Genomic DNA, 17,506 nt, shown 5'->3' with positions numbered 1-17,506 from the left:
CGGTTTACAGAAACTCTTAAAACTCATTTCAATAAGAAAATCATTTTACACAATTGTATTTACATTTTCTCTCTGCTTCAGTTTGATTATTGTTGATAGCTTATATTACTGAAGCTCTGTCACGCCCATCCACACTGACCTCACTGAAACTGAAGCTTGGCATTCGTTCGCCTGCCGCCTGCTTTCTCACATCTCACCCCATTCAAGGCCAGTCTTTTATTAATCCGCCCTGTCTCTCTTTATCTGTGTTTTTCTGTCCCATTAATCAGTTCAACCCTCTGTTCTCTTTTCCAGCTGTCATCTGTGGAAGGAAAACCTTTTTTGGATTCATTTTCCATAAAAGTTATATTTTAACAACAAACCTTGAAGACAATACAATGTGGATTATCATGTGTTCAAACCATGAACCGTCTTAAAACTGGTGTTTACAAAGCAGAAAGCATAGGAGGAGTCGGCCATTACAGCTGACCCCTTCTATTGTTCCCTCTATTGTCAGTAGAGAGCGACAGCACATAGAGGAACTGTGGGAAAATGAGTTTAGTGTGAGGTGAGGCTATGTCAGAGAGGTCAGGTTATGTAATTTCTCTTTTTAATGGATGGTTTTTGACTACTAAATGCACAGCAAAAAAACTACAGAGGCCAAATGCCCTATTACGCATTGCCGAACGCGCAATATACGACATTCAGAACATAGCAGCAAACACTTGTTTGCCATGTAAAGATACAGTGGAGAAATGACATCCTGACCAGATAATGAAGGCACACTCTGTGTGTGTTGTGATCTGGGTTTCTCTGTTCTTTGTTGTGGTACCAATCCAGCTGCATATGCATGTGAGTCCCTCCAGCCCTCCTTTTCTTTGAACTTGTTCATATCGGTGTTAGCTCAACTGTTAGCTCATTCAGCCCTGTTGCCATTGTTAGCACTGTTAGCACCCCTAATAACGCCGCCCCCAACTCACAGTGGCGGAATGGCAGTAAAGTGATACACCCACCCTCCAGTTCCCCCCCAGGTCACCCGGTGATTGTAATCTAACCCCCATTATCACTGTTAACTCTTTCAGCACTGTTGCTAGAACTGCACTGCTAGCCATCACCATCTCATCTTAGCCACCTTCATGCTTGCTTGTAATGTTCAAAGTGAATATCGTATATTGCAAATTTAACAAAAGAGTGAAAAATGATTTGTGTATCCACCCTGTGATTCGGATCTGCTAAAGGGTTCTTCCTTACAGTATGTGCCCAAGAACCTGAAACACAAGACATTAAGCCGCTTTGAAAGATCCCTTCAAGGGCAGTGAGGGGGGAATGTTGATCTGTAGCTGGTGTTTAATGGAAAGTTCAACCCACAGCAGTAAAAATAAAGCAATGTGCCTTTAATCTGTTGAACCATCAACAGTCGTCCCATGGTAGCTTCCAGTTTGGGCTAGTTGAGCTTATGCATTCAGTGTTATGGGTGAGTGGGATTTCAGTTTATTTAAGCGTGTGTGTGTGTGTGTGTGTGTGTGTGTATGTGTGTGTGTGTAAGTACAGTGGCAAGATCAGACATGGTAAGTCTCTAAGCCTGGGTGAATTAGTTGCATATGCCTCCTATAAATACACTGCAAACTCAGTTATGTTTTGAGCTGAAGTCATGCATGAATATTTCATTTAAAAAAAAAAAAAAAAAAACAGCTAAGTGCAGAGCAAGGCAAGAAACTTGGACCATTAAATATCAAGTGAGAAGAAGATGAATCCAGTGAAAGTAAATGTATGTGTGCTACACTTGACAAACCTGCTATTTTGTAGTCCAAAGATGCAAAGTATGTAAATGTGATGTTCCTCTCTTTTGAAGCTCCAATTTGCCAAAAGCCAACCCAAACTGTTCATTACAGAGTCAGTCCACAGGCACACATACCTTCTTTAAGTCTGAGGTTTGTAAAGGTTTTATATGACTTGATAAAATGGAAGCAGTGTCAGGCGTTTTTAACCGTAAAAGTATACAAGTGTGGGAGCAGGAGGAGTCCTTGTTAATCAAGATTTTTAAAAAGCATCCTAAAAGTGTTTCGTCTCCTCTTTTTAGCAACAGTCTCTTCAGTTCAGTAGCAGTCTTTTTTTGTGCCGTCTTTACAGACAACCGAACACTTCTGTGTTTTTTGGGCCATGTCCAGAACCAACCCCTAGCACCTGACCTACACATACACTGATTTCACAAAATCCATTCTGTTAGGTTTAATGGCCAAAGCAGATGCTCTGTTCTGATCTACCACATTCTTACAAACCCAAGCGCCAAAGTTTCAACTATTAGGAACTGATTCTGGTCCTGACCCTTTTTGCTGCCCAGTTCATCTTGTCCTGTACTGCAATCTTTGTCCCTTTTCTCTTCCTTTCCCCCTGCTCACTTTCTCGCTGTTACTCCTCCAAAGCGCTGAGGTCCCTCGGCGTCCGGTTACGTTCTCCAGAGCTCTTGCTACGTGCCTTTCTGGCACTCTCCTGTGCTTGGCGGTATTTTTCCAGCATGCTCTTGTGTTTCCTCCTCAGCTTGTCATTGCACCACATCCTCTCGCAGTACTCCTCCACGTGTGGCAGGTTTGACGGCCCAATCAGCTGCATGATATCCTTGAACCATGTACGGGACTGACCAATTTGGCTTGATGAGCCTCCCCTGCTGTATGCGCTACAAGGCATCCAGGCCCTGTAGCTTCCTGTGGAGCGGTCTTTGAACGAGTCAGAGAGGCCAGCATTGTCGCGTGCCACGAGCTCGTCCACAGTCTCCCCCTGAAGGACTTCGAGGGTGAGGCGGGCCAGGGTCTGCGTGAAGCCATGCTCTCGGGAGCGGCAGATGTACATGCCTTCGTCCTGGCGGAAGAGACGACGAAACAGGAGGCCCTGCTCAGTGGACATCACGCGTTCATCCAGCTTTACCTGAGTGAGGCAGAGGAAGAATATGTTCCTATTTACAAATTATATGCAAGAGAAAACAACATACTGTTAACATACTAAAGAATCACAGATATTCACTTGAATTTTACTGAAAAATCAGCACAGTTTTGTTTGAAATTTTATTGCAATTATGTAGTCACATCGCTACAATGAGGTGCAAAAGAAACATCTGGGACACAAATATATTTTGAACCTTACAGCAGCATGGATTCTAGCTCTGTTACGCTTTGCATGCAAAGTTGGGAGCAAAGTTTGTTATATTTAAAATTCAAATAAAATCAATTGAACTTGATTTCACCATGAATCTGTGGATGTCACAAATATTTGCCTGTGCAAGATATTTACGTTTTAGTGTATATAAAACTTTCAAAGCCTTTTGACAAAAATGTAAAGATTAAAATGAATAAACAAAACAGCAGGGCAAAAGATAGATTTCTAAAGCTACTAGATTTCATGGGACTAAAGCATCTTCATCTTCGAAATTCTTCTGATGGTAGATATCTTTGTCAGAGAAATCCCTGTGACAACTGTGCTTTCAATGTGTTGCTTTCAGCCCATTCATCTGGCAGCTGCAAACAAGCTATAAAAAAGAAATCAGGAATGATTGGGCAACTAGCATGTAATCCACTTCACAGCATGAGAGAAGAAAGAGGGCGAATGGGACTCATTGTACTGTTTTCTCAGCTTGAATTGCAAGAGCAAGAATGCTGCATGAAATCCAGTCACTGTTAGTTTTCACTCCTTCTCTCACTCTCTCTTTCTTTCCTTATGTAGCTTCAACCCAAGTCTCTCCTTTATTCATTTATACTTCTCTTTTCTCTATTTACCTCTTTCCTTCCCCTCTTCAGATTCTATCCCTCTGTGCCAACACAAACATGGCAGCCTTGTCAGCTGGAGTGGCAGCCAAATGTTTATTTGCAAGGAAATGGAGAGGGGTGGTAATGCCTTAATACTCTCATGGCTGACCGAGACACTCGATTAAGCTTGGAGAAACATACCCTCGAACAAATGAATGATTACTGTGGGTGTGGGCAAACGCAGTGTGACATAATTTTCTACGTAGTTTTAAAAGAACTTTGTAACGCTGTGTTTAAGTCTCAGTGGCAAGTAGACATTGAGTGACACTTCAGCTTTCAATAACATGTGGTCAAGGTTTGAATTCACATGTTTATCCAAGAGAAAGAGTGGTTGTGCATTTTCCTTTGAAATATAACTGCTTAAATGAAACCACATGCCAAATGGCTGTCAAATGTTTCAACCACGTGCCAAATTCACATACAAATCTCACTTTTAAAGGCAGTTAAAGGCCGTTACTTTGGCCATTGCCGGCCAGAAGTTTCATTCATCTTCTCATTTGTCTCCCAAAGCTTCCCCACCTCCCTCCTATCATATAGCACAGGTTGGCATTTCATCATTACAATCATGATTTTGTTCTGATAGCTACACTTATCTTACCTCTTCCTTGCGGTCATCACGTTGGACCAGCCAGGTAACAGTAGCTTGTGGAGAGCGAGGAACACACTCGAGGAAGGTGCTGTTGTTCTCGGTCCCGTACACAACCCTGTCTTCTGTCACATCAAGGTCTTCTGGTTGAGAGAGAGATCATTTGAAAGATTGTAAAATGATTGAACTGTCAGTCTAGTAAAGGACTAAATACCCTCTACAGACACCTACTTTGTGCGTCAAATGTACAGTATAAAAGCATTTGCCAAGTAAACTGAAGTCCTCTTGAGCAGCACATTAAGCCATGTGTATGTGAGACAATTCCACACATCTAACTGACTCAAGCAGTGAAGACACTGTCAACAAAACTGAAGGTAATAGCCAGTCAAATCAGATATCTGACAAAACAATATCAATGAGTTGTTTAAAATTTCAGGACATAAACCTATTTGCTTTCTTGCCAAGAGTTGGATAGGAAGATCAATACCAATCTCAGTTCATTGAAGATTCAGTAACAGAAATCTTAGCTTGGCATAAAGACTGGAAACAGATGGAAACAGCTAGTCAGGCTCTGTCCAAAGGTAACAAAATACACCTACCAGGAAGTCACTGCTCCAAGCCAAGACATATACACACACACACACACACACACATATATATATATATATATATATATATATATATATATATATATATATATATAGATATATATATATATATATATATATACACACATACAACTGTAACTTGTCTTAACACTTTGGGTTTTATATGGATTAAACAAGAAACAAATAATGGGCTAATTACCCAGTCTTAAAAGGTGCTAGAAGGCAGATATTTCTACCATTAAACAGTGCCAGGCTATCCTATTACTATCCTATTTCTGCTATGCTACGCTAAATGGCTGCTGGCTTTACCTTCATATTAAGTGTACAGACATGACATGACATGGTATCAGTCTTTTCATCTAACTCCTGGCAAGAACTCAAATAAGCTTATTTTTCAAGCTATGTCAGACAAGCCCGATCATTACCTACTGTACACAAGAAAAAATGGAATTTGAGCTGCAAACCTCAGAAAATACAAATGATGTCAGCCTCATATCATGGTGATTTGAAGACACAGTTAGTACAATAAGCAGTATCTTTGCATGTACCTCGTAAAAGTTCATGTCATGTAAGCACACATTGAGAAATCACTGACAAATAGCAAACGTCCGAAGTTAAGATGATATTTCAGTCTTAGCAATGAAAACACATGCCTCTGGGAGTTCTACTTAACAACAACTTGACACCTTGGCTCAAAGAGACCTTGTAGAACAGGGGTTCATCCAAAGGCCTTAAGGGAGGTATATTTATCAACTCAGCACCATACCTACACTCAGGTGAGCAAACACACACCCACAGCACATCCTTTCTTCTCCCTCTCTACAGCCTCCTTTTTCTCCTTTTATTCTGTCTTCACACTGTTTCTTGCCCTCACACCCACATCTACTTTATTTTTACTTTCATCTACTTTATCTTTACTTTATCTTTTTCATATGATCACTGATGGCTTTAGATAACCTAAGTTTGAGCTTGTCAATCTTTCAGCTCTCGCTCTCTGTCACACATACTTGTTTTTAACAGTTGTGGGATCCACTGTTTTTTTTGGTCACTTGTGAGGACCACACACACACACACACACACACACACACACACACACACACACACAGAGACCATATCTTTCGTTTGGTCTTCTCATCCTCTTAATGAGGTTCTTAAAGATCAATGATGGCAAAAATCGAAATGTCTTACAAAGCCCAACAACATGTACAATCTGGTGTGAAATGAGTAAGGTTGTGTTCTGCATGCACTGAGTGTGTGGTGTGTAAACAGACGTGTTGCTGAGGAGTTAACATGTATTTTCTGTCTAATATACTGTACAAGATCTGTCCCACACAGCTTGGATAAACTGCTAGACTCGTACAAATCTAACTTCTCACATAAACACTCTTTATCTTTCATCCTGAGAAAGAGGCATGGAGACTTACACTGACCCTTACAGACACTAACACATACTGTACAAACAATCTTCATTCAAACACAGGTTGGCACATGTCCAGCAGCATCCTTCCCTGGACCTCAGGTGTTTACAGACGCACAGACAATATACACAAGAGTGGGGTCTCACCGGCACTTATTCCTATCCACAGCTAAATAGTTTAGAGTTTGAGGAGAGGACTGCCTTGGTCTAGACCATACAAGAAGTAATGCTCACCCACAGTGTCCTGGGAAGATTTTGTAAAACTTTGCTGACAGATAAAATAATATTTAGAACATGAGCAAAAACCAGAACAATAAGCAATTGTTAAAACCTATGAAAAAATGTGCAACACTTGTGATATAGTAGTCTAGGAGGAGTGTCATGTACTATGGCAAATATTTGTTTACTTGAATCTCCTATTTATGGTGATAATAAGCTTCCCTTTTCATTTCTCAATTTTATTTCCCATTTCTAAATGGTAAAGCAGATGGAGCATCCTAACCCAGCAATACAACAACCACCCTCAGAAACAGTTTGACCACTTGTATCTTTACATTGTTCTATAATGTTAAAGGTATGGTTCAGTATTTTGGGAAATATGCTCATTCACTTTCTTAGATGAGAAGATTGCTACCACTGTCATACAGTATATTTGGTTAATATAAAGCTACAGTTAGCAGATGCTTAGCTGAGCTTAGCATAAAGACTGGAAGAAGGGGGAAATGGCTAGCCTGGCTCTGTCTACTGGTAACAAGATTGCCAATCAGCAACTCTTAAGCTCACTAATTATATTGTTATATCTTGTCTGTTTTAAAACGCACAAAAACTAATGTTTAAAAAAAAAAAAAAAGTTGTGGTTTTATGAGGAATTATCACTTGGCCGGGTGCTGTCCAGGAAGTCACCCAACCAGGAAATCGTCCTGCGTAATGGACAAAGAGGACTCAAATGAAGGTTTTAAGTAGGTCGTTGCTCTTACCATTCAAGTTCTGATCCACACACTGCAGCACAGGGTTGCCATGCCTGATGTCCTGTCTGCGGTAACGCCGTTTGCTGTTTGGCATGTACCGCGCACAGAGGGATCCATCCCAGGCACAGTAAGGGTCTCTGGCCAAGCAGCACTCAGCACAGGCTTTCCCATATGTCTCACAGCGATGCAGCTTCACCTGCGCAACACCTGCTGGCGATCCCACATACAGGGCTTGCTGTTTGAAATCATGAGAGAAGAGAGAAGAGTGTGAGGTAAAATGTTGGTAAAACAGTTGTTTAATAGAAGTGAGAATTAAAGTTTGTGAGAATGAGGTTTGTAATTACAGCCACATTAACGTACCCTTTTCACGGATATGTCCATTGATGTAACTGGAGTTGGCACCTGCAATAATAAAAAGAATTGACCTGATCTATTTCACAATGTGTGAAAAGGCTTACAAGTAGAAAAGTGACAAGTTGCAGAGCAGAATTATTCTTTTAGATAGAGAAGGGAAAAAATGTGATAAGGTTTAAACAGGTTTTCTTTGAAGACATATATGTGGTCCCTTATCTGTCAACTTCAAAGAGGGATGAGGGGACAGAAATGTTATCTATAATGATGAACGGCCGCTTCTTCAATATGGCCTAAAAAACAATGACTGGGGAAGAAAAAGACGCCTGAGGGAGTAAATCTTACTTTGAAGACTTGTAGCTCCTCCAGTGTGACCTCCTCTGTCTCCAGGCTGTTTCCAGTGTGTAGGGCAATGACCTTCAATACTGTGCCAACGTCTGAAAGACACAAACACCTACTGTAAGTGACAAGGTCAAAGAACAGGAACAGAATGTCTGCATGTTATTGCAAATTCCTCTCTGCCACAATAATCCAATTTCCCCACAGGGCTCAATCAATAACATTCATACTAGTATTACCTGTGCCGATGAACATGACATCATACTGCCCATCCTCTGCCTCGACCCGGTCCACCACAATTTGTTTCAGCTTGTAAGGAATGTTGGCCTTTACAAGCACAGGTTGGCGAAGGGCAGGATACACTGGACGCCACATCAACGGGTGGCTGCGTGCAAACTGCAGCACTGAATCAGGGAAGTCTTTTGTGCTGCCAAACTCTCTGCCCGGCTGGTTGGTAATTTTACTTGGGCACTGGAGAGGTGGATGTGGAGAAAGATGTGGAGAAACAAAGGAAAGGGGAGATGGATTATCTAAAAAGAACAATTTCAGTAAAATCCTTGCCTGGTTAACTGCTGATGCTACACTGGAAGAATGGCTAGAGGCAGGGGTAGACAAACATAGGCAGAAAGAGAAAGCAAAATTCTGGCATTTTTCCAGCATGACTCTACATTCCCACCATTTACCACCACTGGAGGTGTGATTTCCAGAAGAATTGTAGCCTAATTATGGTTTTAAAGTCTTCTCAAAGAACCCTCATTAGCAGTTTTATTGTGCCTGAAAATGTTGGATGAAAGTTCAAAACCACAGTTGTAAAGTTATGTGTTTGGAAGCAGCTTTACAGAAGCAGAGTTTGTTGTTAGTTTAAACTCCTTCCATTTGTGTCATTGTAGTAATGAGAAAAATAATGTGCTGGCACTTGGCTGAGATATGTATTACTCAGATAATTAGGAGGGTTGAACACGGTCCAAGTGAAAGCATGTATGCGAACCATGTGGCCTTTGCAAAGAAGCCAACGTTTTGCAGTTTTGCGCATTTAAGATTGGTGACCGTAGCAACTGAGAGACAGAGGCGGACTTTGTCTTCACAGAGCTTCTGTTTGGATTCACAAGATTCCAATCTGGCCTTATTTGGCCAAAGAACACAAATAAAGAAAAATAAAGTTAAGAGTGTGACTTTGAAATAAACTAAGGAGCTGCAAGATTAGCTGCTCTGTGGTGAATGATAATTTCCCTCAAACTTTGAAATCCTTTGAAGTTACCTGAGAGCCTGAGAAGCAAACAAACTGACAAGTGATCATTTGATGAAGGCTGGGATGACAGAGATGCAGATAAGAGAAGCCCCATCAGTAAAGAGAAATATCACTGCAGCAGTGACTGATTAAAATGAAAGCATATGTCAAAGTCATAATCTGACAAATGTAAATTGAAGCTGAGGCGAAATTTAAGTGAGCTCAAGTTTCTTGCACAGTCGGGATTCTTTAGAGAGCAGTTAGTCATCTGACCACTTGGTATTTGTATAAATCTCATTACCTGATGTTGCTATTCCAGACTATACTTCCATATGGTAGATATATTGTAACTCCTGCTTATCACAACAGTAAGTGATCCACACAATATCCCTGTAATGGTCTGGATTCAGTTTTCAGAGGGCGGATCTGAACTGTGCAGGGACTTAAATCTGCACAAACCATTGATGTATAATTCCTGTGAGTATGATTTACTAAATGGCGTCAATCACTGTATATGGTAGCAGGTAAGGAATGCGTAAGAAAATCGAAACTCAATTCTGCAACTTACTAACTACAAATGCTTCTGGAAAAATGCATGAGTTATGAGAAGAAGGGTTTGTGCATAATTCAAAATGGGTTCCAAGCACACTTTACTTAATCTGTGGGTAAACTGTGCTAAAATCAATGTAACTGTTATTTTGACACACAAAACAAATCAACGTTATATTCTTTTAATTTCTTTTTGGAACTGAAGGGACTATGTTTTCAACATGAATTTATATAAGATTTCCACACAGCTCATAGTTGTGCAGCTCATAATACAGATCCTTGATATGTCAGCTGCTAACTAAACCACTCCTCTGTTTGCACAGCACGTAAAACCTAAACTGGAACAGCTCCAAAACCTTTTGTCAAACTCATCTGAACTTTGCTGCAGAAAGTCAACTGCTTTCAATCTCAAACTGAGAGCCAAGTGAGGATTAATGAGAGAGAGAAGAGGTGAGCATATTTGGCAGACTTCTATTCACACCCATTATTACCATGTACTGGCTGTACATGGTAATAATGTGTGTTTACGTGTACGTGTGTTAAGCACAGTGTGCATTGTGTCAGCCCTTTTGTATTGTATTTGGGAAATTGCTCAATTATAACAAAAAGGACCCAGCAGAGGGGAGTGAGATTAGTTGAGGTACAAATCCTGGAAAATTACTTTCCTCAATTCTGTATCAACCTTAGCTCACATAAATAAGTTAGCAAGAGCCTGTTTTTAATTAAGAAACATCCTGATATCCCATATTCTATCTCAATTCAAAGTAGGTAGTTGACAATCCCTGAATTGGTCTGAAATGTGTTCTGACTGAATCAGGTAAAGGAGAAAGGATTGCTAAAGTCCCCCTCCATTTAAACATGTCTTTCTTCTGTTGTCCCCTAAAATGTTTGAACTTGTCTGTAATCAGTGCAAAGTTTGCCTCTAGAAAGGTGTTTTCACATTCCTCTACTAAAGGAGGTGATATCTGTGTACAACCTTAAAATCTGAGCTCCGACCTATCTAGGCAAGCTAGATTAGGTATGTCATAAATTCAAAAGTCAATTGCTGTCTAATGCAGTAAAGACATCGACGGGGGAACGGACTTCGACAGAGCACCAGCAAAGGAAACTGAAACCTCCAGCACAGAGCAGATTTTTTTGTTTGTTTTTTAGATTTAAACTTGACCAATGTGAACACACTGTGACAGTGTAGCAGATATAATGTACGTTTCACAACCACTAACGCTGTGTCAGCCACTGCCAGTAACAAGCTGACAAACAACATTAACAAATACAAGATGCTTACTGCACTTATCATTCTGATACATCTGCTGATCACTAATTTTGATGCACAACAAACTGCTGATCCCAGGCTGGGAGCATCTCGGATTCAGTTCCAGTCTGTGGCCCTTTGTCATCCCTGTTCTTATTCCCCTTTCCTGTCACTCGCTAGCTCCTGTATAAAGGCGAAAAGCCCTAAAAAATAATCTTGTAAAGTATGACACTTTAAAACCAATCTTAACTGTCAGGGCAGACAGGGTGCAGAAAATATGCAGATGATGCTCTAATTTTAAATGCGACAGCATATTATAATACTATTGATATAAAACAGGCTACAAAAGTGGTTTTCATGTCAGAAACCAATCCAAGACAAACACCCAGGTAAATTAAAAACTGTATGGATCACCAAAAAATAATGTCATTCTGGTAGCAACCCAAAAGCCTGTTATTAAACCGTCAATCAAGGGGCCTTTATGATTAGATGTCCATGTGGATGAAAGAGGCAGGCAGAGAAATATATTACATATCTCAGTCCAGGTAGGATTACCATTAAAACTCTGGTAAATCCGCAATCCAGACTATCCCATCATTTCCTCTATTACAGAATGAGTTCTGTCACAAATTTAAACAATGTGCAATGAAAGTTCAATCCAAAATAAATATCATGGGAGCATGAATTCACCAAATCTCTCTCATATTAACTGAACTTTTATTTTCCATTCCTGGGTGAGTTTTGACAGGTGAGTAAGGAGAGATGATGGATATTACATAGTATGATGTTTAAATCCAGGAAAATGAAAAGGACGTAAATGTTCTGTCTGGTGCGAGTGAGACAGAAAAATCTAGGTCATTGTAACAGTTTTACAGATGAATAGAGTGAATATTTTAACTCCAGCTAAACATCTATGTAGGACAGCAAGACATTTTTCATCAAATGAGTTTTGATGAATATTTCAATCAAAAAGAAGCAAGAATCAACTGATATGCCTCCATCTTCTCACTCTTCTCTCCTTCCCATCTGTGCTTCTTCATCAGCCTGCCTTGCGTCGTCATCTTTCTCCCTGTTTCCTCTCTTCCTCCATTTCCTCCTTTCCTCTCTTTCTTTCTCTCTTTCTTCTATACTCTCAGTTTTGGGCCAAGACATTCCTGTTAATCAGAGAGTCAGCGGAGTGAAACCACAGAGGTGTCTGCTCTGTTCTCACATTATTCATATTCCTTCTGCCTCCATACGCTCGCCTGCACTCTGGTAATGAGGTGGAATTACACGGGCGACGTGAGCGTGTGTATGTGTGTTGCCTAACACACGTGTGTTTATGTGTGTAACAAGTCTGAATTACAGTGATGTGGTTGAGAGAACATGACAGAGCTCTGCTGAGAGTCAGGATGTAAACCAGGAGAAGGCTCTGCACTGTGTACAGTCACCACAGCTGCACTACCGCATACAGTAGTTTACTTTACTGATATGGAAACTTTCTTCGCCTCATTTTTAATGTTTTTATCACCTTGCAATTCTTTTTTTCCTGCTCTATTGTAGCTTAGACAGTAAGCCTGAGCAACCTCTCATAAGGATTGCATTTGTACACAGTTGTGTCACTAGCTAAATATGTTTTGGGAAAAACACAGCACATCCACATTATCACTGTAGAAAAATGAATGAGTTCAAGCCACTGGATTTCTTCTCACGTTACAAGAAATAATGCAGATTTTTTTCCCAGTGAGGTCACCACAATGACAAAAAGCTCCACCAATTTTAAACTGATTCTGAAGTGATTTTAAGTACTGGCATGATAGTGTAGGTACACCTAGCTACAACTATTGCATTCTAATATGGCACCCCTGCAATAAAACCTACCTTAATAAGGGTTCAGATATTGTTAAAACTGTTTTCAGAGAGGTGTTGATTCAACCGTATGATCATAGCGGAGGCTTTAGCATGCACGACTGCTGCTGCTGCTCCCGCTATGTTTTAAAATGAGCTTGAGCCTTCCTGTTGGTTATCCGAGAACAAAAAAATTGCTATGTTTGAAACAAATGCATTTACCAGTTTTTCAGCATGTTTGAAGTAAAAATCCTCTAACTTTTTCCAAGCAAACTCAATTAGCACAGGACGTCAAAAAGGCACTGGTCTATGTTGTATGGACGATAACATTATGATGTTTTGCAGATGCTGGGGTTTGTCCGCCATACCTTACGATTAAATGTCATTATTCTACCTCAAGATGACGGTAACATGAGAGGTTTGGAAGATGGTGGATTTTTGTAACTCAACTTAAAACCAACAAAATATCAACATCAACTGTTGACAGTATTCTATGTTAAATTGACTTTTGGTCACCTGATGTCACTACCTAAATTCAACCAATGTAGATGGCCAGCTGGGCGGATGAAAATTACAGTTTACAAGTTTGTTAATAGGACTGAGATGAGAAGAGGATAGAGAAATGTAAACCTGTGTGTCATCAGCATATGATCGGTCAGACATCTTATGTTTCCTTATAGTGTTGCCAAGCAGTGGCAAGTATTATGGGAAATAGTGTGGTTATGGTAAGTGCAGCGTGGTTAAGGTACAGTTAAGATTGGGCAACTAAAACTTTAAGTAAATTTAGGGTTAGAGGTAATGTACTGTGTAACAATCACTCACCACGCCTGGTCTTGGATAAGGGACCCTGCCCTCATAGGCCCCCCACTGGTAGTCCTGACCCTCTTTATGAGCGAAGGGTCCGTTAAAGGCTTCTCTGATGTCAGCCATACGGTAAACACACACGGCAAAACCCTGGAACACATTACTGTGGAGGAGAGACCAGCGATATACAGTTGAAAATCTTCATAAACAGATTCAGTTACATTTGCAAGAAAGACAAACTTGTTGAGTGGTTGAAAATGAGGGCAATAATGAAGTCACCAGTGTCTGTATTTAATTACTTGGATCCATAAAGGTTTTAAAGTCTAACAGCAATAAAAACATTATTAGTTTCAAGTAACTGAAGTCACAAAATCAGCTATCATCACTTGTGTTAACAAACCAGGCTGAACAGCCAGCATTACTAATGGGTGTGATCTGGTGCACCCATAGCCACAGTTAACAGTGATGTCATTGTGTACTGACACATCTTAGAATACACAGCTACATCACTGCAGCACCACACCACTGGATGTTGTTAGGTTGCTAAGTATGTGGCAGTGGAGAAGCCTCTAATGCTGTCATTTGACCACCATGGGATATTGCAACATCCCAAATCACATAAATTCAATTACGTAGGCTTTAGCAACTCTATTAGTCAAGACACTCATTTTGACTTCCCAGTGGGAGGAAACTTTATGTCATACACTGCCTTTAAATGAAGGAAAAACACAACTTCACAATAAAATTCCTCTCTTTTTATTTGAGAAAATCTAAGCTAGATTAAATTCTGATAAAGTAAGGCAGAGTAGTTGATGTGTGATGCTTCATGGTAATTCACCTAATGGTGCTGAAGATTGCATAGACATCTGGGTTCCTCTCATCCTTGGTCCTCAGCAGGAAAACATCCTCTGTTTTGTATAAGAAGACAATGCAATTGAGTATGTCTGTGTGCGTAAATGCTCTTGTGCCTTTTATATGTTGAAGAGAAAAGGTGTTTTCTGCACAGTGTCCATATGCATTTGTAGGTGAAATGCTGCTTTATGTGTTCAGGTTCAAATACGTAACCTTGTTAAAAAAGGTTTGTGTGTATCTCACCCAGTTGGTTAAAGTGTGTGTCGATGCCGTGAGGCCCTGGTACAGAGCAGACCAGTCTGGCTTTGATGAAGGTGCTCCACTTGTTCACCAGCACTCTCTGGCCTCCAACATCATTCTGGTGGAAAACAGGACGCACAATCTATAAAACACAGCTACATATTCATTTCCAAATAGTCATTTCATTGTCCTCCAGCACACTGGAATGGGACTGAAACACTTGGGTTAAAGCAGCTTTAAGGGGTGTTTGCAGTGGGTGAGACAGTGTAAGATCCCCAATTTTAGGACAATGGAGCAGGATTATGAACTTAAATTAAAAAAAACAAGGACATTCCAGAGGTTTCATGTCTGTCACATGAATGAACTCCATCCTGCCAATCATATATTCCGCTGTTGAAGACCAGACCGAAGGCAAAAAGCCTGCTGAAACAAGCAGTAAGGGAACATCACTCCTAAATTCAGTTGGAAAAAAGGACAATGTGGTGTCCTTTGCAGAGAACAAATATGTAGGGACTCACAATAGTTACTGGATGCATGTGTGTGTGTGTGTGTGTGTGTGTGTGTGTGTATGTGTGTGTGTGTGTGTGTGTGTCCTTCATCATCCCATTTTATCAAAACTGAATAATTTTTTATGCATATATGCAGGACAGTGTGCATGGTGCATGTGTGTGTGTCTATGCATGCGTGTGTGTGAGAATGTGTCTTTGTGTGTGTGACAGAGAGAGATGAGGACCAGCGGTGATAATTGGCTTCTTGGCAAAAAGCACCACGGGGGAAGTGATGACAACTATTCAGAATCGCCTAAGGGAGAGGAGGGCTGGAGAAGAAATACTATAACATGTGTGTGTAGGGAGACAAAGAGAGACAGATGGAGAGAAAGAGGAGTGAGGGAGAGGAAGATGAGGATGACAGAGAAAGTTATAATTCGAAGGTTTAGGTGGGATTCTGTCTGAGAAGTTTGTGCAAACTTTTCTGGCACAGTCGAACAAGTGAGTAGATGTGTATAATTTGCGTGTATTCTTCTATGCATACCTATGACGCGCTCATAACACATATGGTTTTCTAAGACAAATCAATGCGTGATAGAATGTGAGTGAGATTGCAGAGCAGATGGAGATCACAGTTGGCCAATTTGACAGCTGTGTGGGTTTTGGAAGGAGAAAGAATTTGTATTATTCCGAATAACATGATGCCTTCACAGTCCTTAGAGGAAATGTAAATATTTGACTGCTCCAAAAGACATTTGTCTTTTCCACAAGAGGGTTTGGAACTGTCACAATAGCAGGATAGACCCATAAAACTATTATCTCCTGTCCTGGGAAGTTAATCCTGCAGACATTTGTATGTGACCATAAATCAAATTACTGTCTCTCTCCAGCTTAGCCTTTCTCTGTACTTGTGTTCTCATATAACCCCTTTTACAGTGGACTTCAATGGGAGTGTGAATCAGAGTGAGAGGCCTGGTATTGACTCAAAATTTAGGCCATGACAGATCCTCCAAAAAACAAGAACGCCCAATAGGATTCTCAGACTCTCCCAGATCACAGCCTCTTCCTCAAGTGAAAGACGACTGCAGATGTCTCACTGTAGCTCACCTGACCATCTGGCTTCACTCTTCCCCACCTGCCAACAGATAATCTCTCAATCCTTCTGTGTGCATCTGGAGTTCTTCAGATGAAATTTTTTAATGCCTTGAGAACCTCTGACAAAATTCACCTCCATGGGAATAGAGTGACAGCATGAGACTCAGTGAGAGATGACCTTGGCCTCTCAAAATCCTTGGCGCATAAAAGTCTCTGTGTGACTAGATATCAGTTGCGTGTTGCAGCTTTAACAGAAACATCATGTACTGCGTCTCAAAGTAAATGTGTACTCATGAAGAGTTAATAAAGTATCTCACCGCACACACTCGTCCAATACGTGTGTGTATGGCTCCCTCCCTGTCCCCTGCCTCCGTGGCCTTCTCAGTGAAGAAGAAATACACTTTATCGTTGTCTCTGTCATCGTTGTCAGGGATTAGGTGGGCAGCGATGAACTTAGGGTCTGCAGAGGAAGATTTAATGATGGAGAGACATGGACGTTACTATGACTATGGTTTTAAAGAAAACAAAGCAGAACATCACAATGATAAGTAGTCTTTCTCATAGCAGCAGAGCCCATCTTGCTGCTTAAATGTACAATATTTACAACCACAGGTATAGATTTATTGGGGGGCACAGAGGACAGTGGACATTTGTCTACTCCAATAAATATATGAAAGTATCAGAGGGCTTTTGTTTGGACAAACTGCTGAAAAGCGACTCATAGACACAACAATGCCTCTGATAAAGTAGGCTGTGTGAGTATGAAACCCTTAAAAGCAGCAGTTGCAACCTGCCATTAAACAGAAAGAAGATGAATCAACTATGCACAGCTGAAGCAGGAAGTACATGACATTTCTGCGATACATTGATGCAGAAGAATTCAGTAGAACACATGAAATGAAGTTTTTGACGGTCATTATTTCCTGAGGGAGGGGCAGACCTCAAGCTTAATATGTATCACTACAAATGTTGAAACAAAACCAAAACAGAACCTGATGCTTTCTAAACATAAAACAATGTCACTACCCTGGATGGCACTGCTTGATGTGCACTTAAGTATTGTCTGGCTTTTGGTTCAGATGTAAGCTAGGCTAATCCATCTGGCAAATCACTTCACACAACAAGG

At 40.6% G+C, this 17,506-nt stretch overlaps 1 protein-coding gene across 2 annotated transcripts in view; it reads right to left on the bottom strand.

Moving 5' to 3' along the window:
• Positions 1-2,371: 2,371 nt before the first annotated feature.
• sema3bl (sema domain, immunoglobulin domain (Ig), short basic domain, secreted, (semaphorin) 3bl) overlaps positions 2,372-17,506 on the bottom strand; it is a 74,621-nt gene continuing 59,486 nt past the window's right edge. The window contains exons 7-16 of one of the 2 annotated variants that reach the window (XM_033628921.2): positions 16,698-16,840; positions 14,801-14,915; positions 14,544-14,613; positions 13,724-13,868; positions 8,285-8,516; positions 8,052-8,143; positions 7,716-7,757; positions 7,365-7,590; positions 4,375-4,505; positions 2,372-2,901 (exon numbers count right to left, since the gene is read on the bottom strand). In XM_033628921.2, the coding sequence (XP_033484812.1) occupies positions 2,389-2,901; positions 4,375-4,505; positions 7,365-7,590; positions 7,716-7,757; positions 8,052-8,143; positions 8,285-8,516; positions 13,724-13,868; positions 14,544-14,613; positions 14,801-14,915; positions 16,698-16,840 (1,709 nt within the window). In that variant the 3' untranslated portion in view covers positions 2,372-2,388. The remainder of the gene's footprint in view (positions 2,902-4,374; positions 4,506-7,364; positions 7,591-7,715; positions 7,758-8,051; positions 8,144-8,284; positions 8,517-13,723; positions 13,869-14,543; positions 14,614-14,800; positions 14,916-16,697; positions 16,841-17,506) is intronic. The other variant, XM_033628922.2, reaches the window with a different exon arrangement.

Source organism: Epinephelus lanceolatus, chromosome 8, assembly GCF_041903045.1.
Source record: "Epinephelus lanceolatus isolate andai-2023 chromosome 8, ASM4190304v1, whole genome shotgun sequence".
In the NCBI taxonomy this organism is placed as follows: Eukaryota; Metazoa; Chordata; class Actinopteri; order Perciformes; family Serranidae; genus Epinephelus; species Epinephelus lanceolatus.
This window is presented reverse-complemented; position numbering and strand designations above follow the sequence as displayed.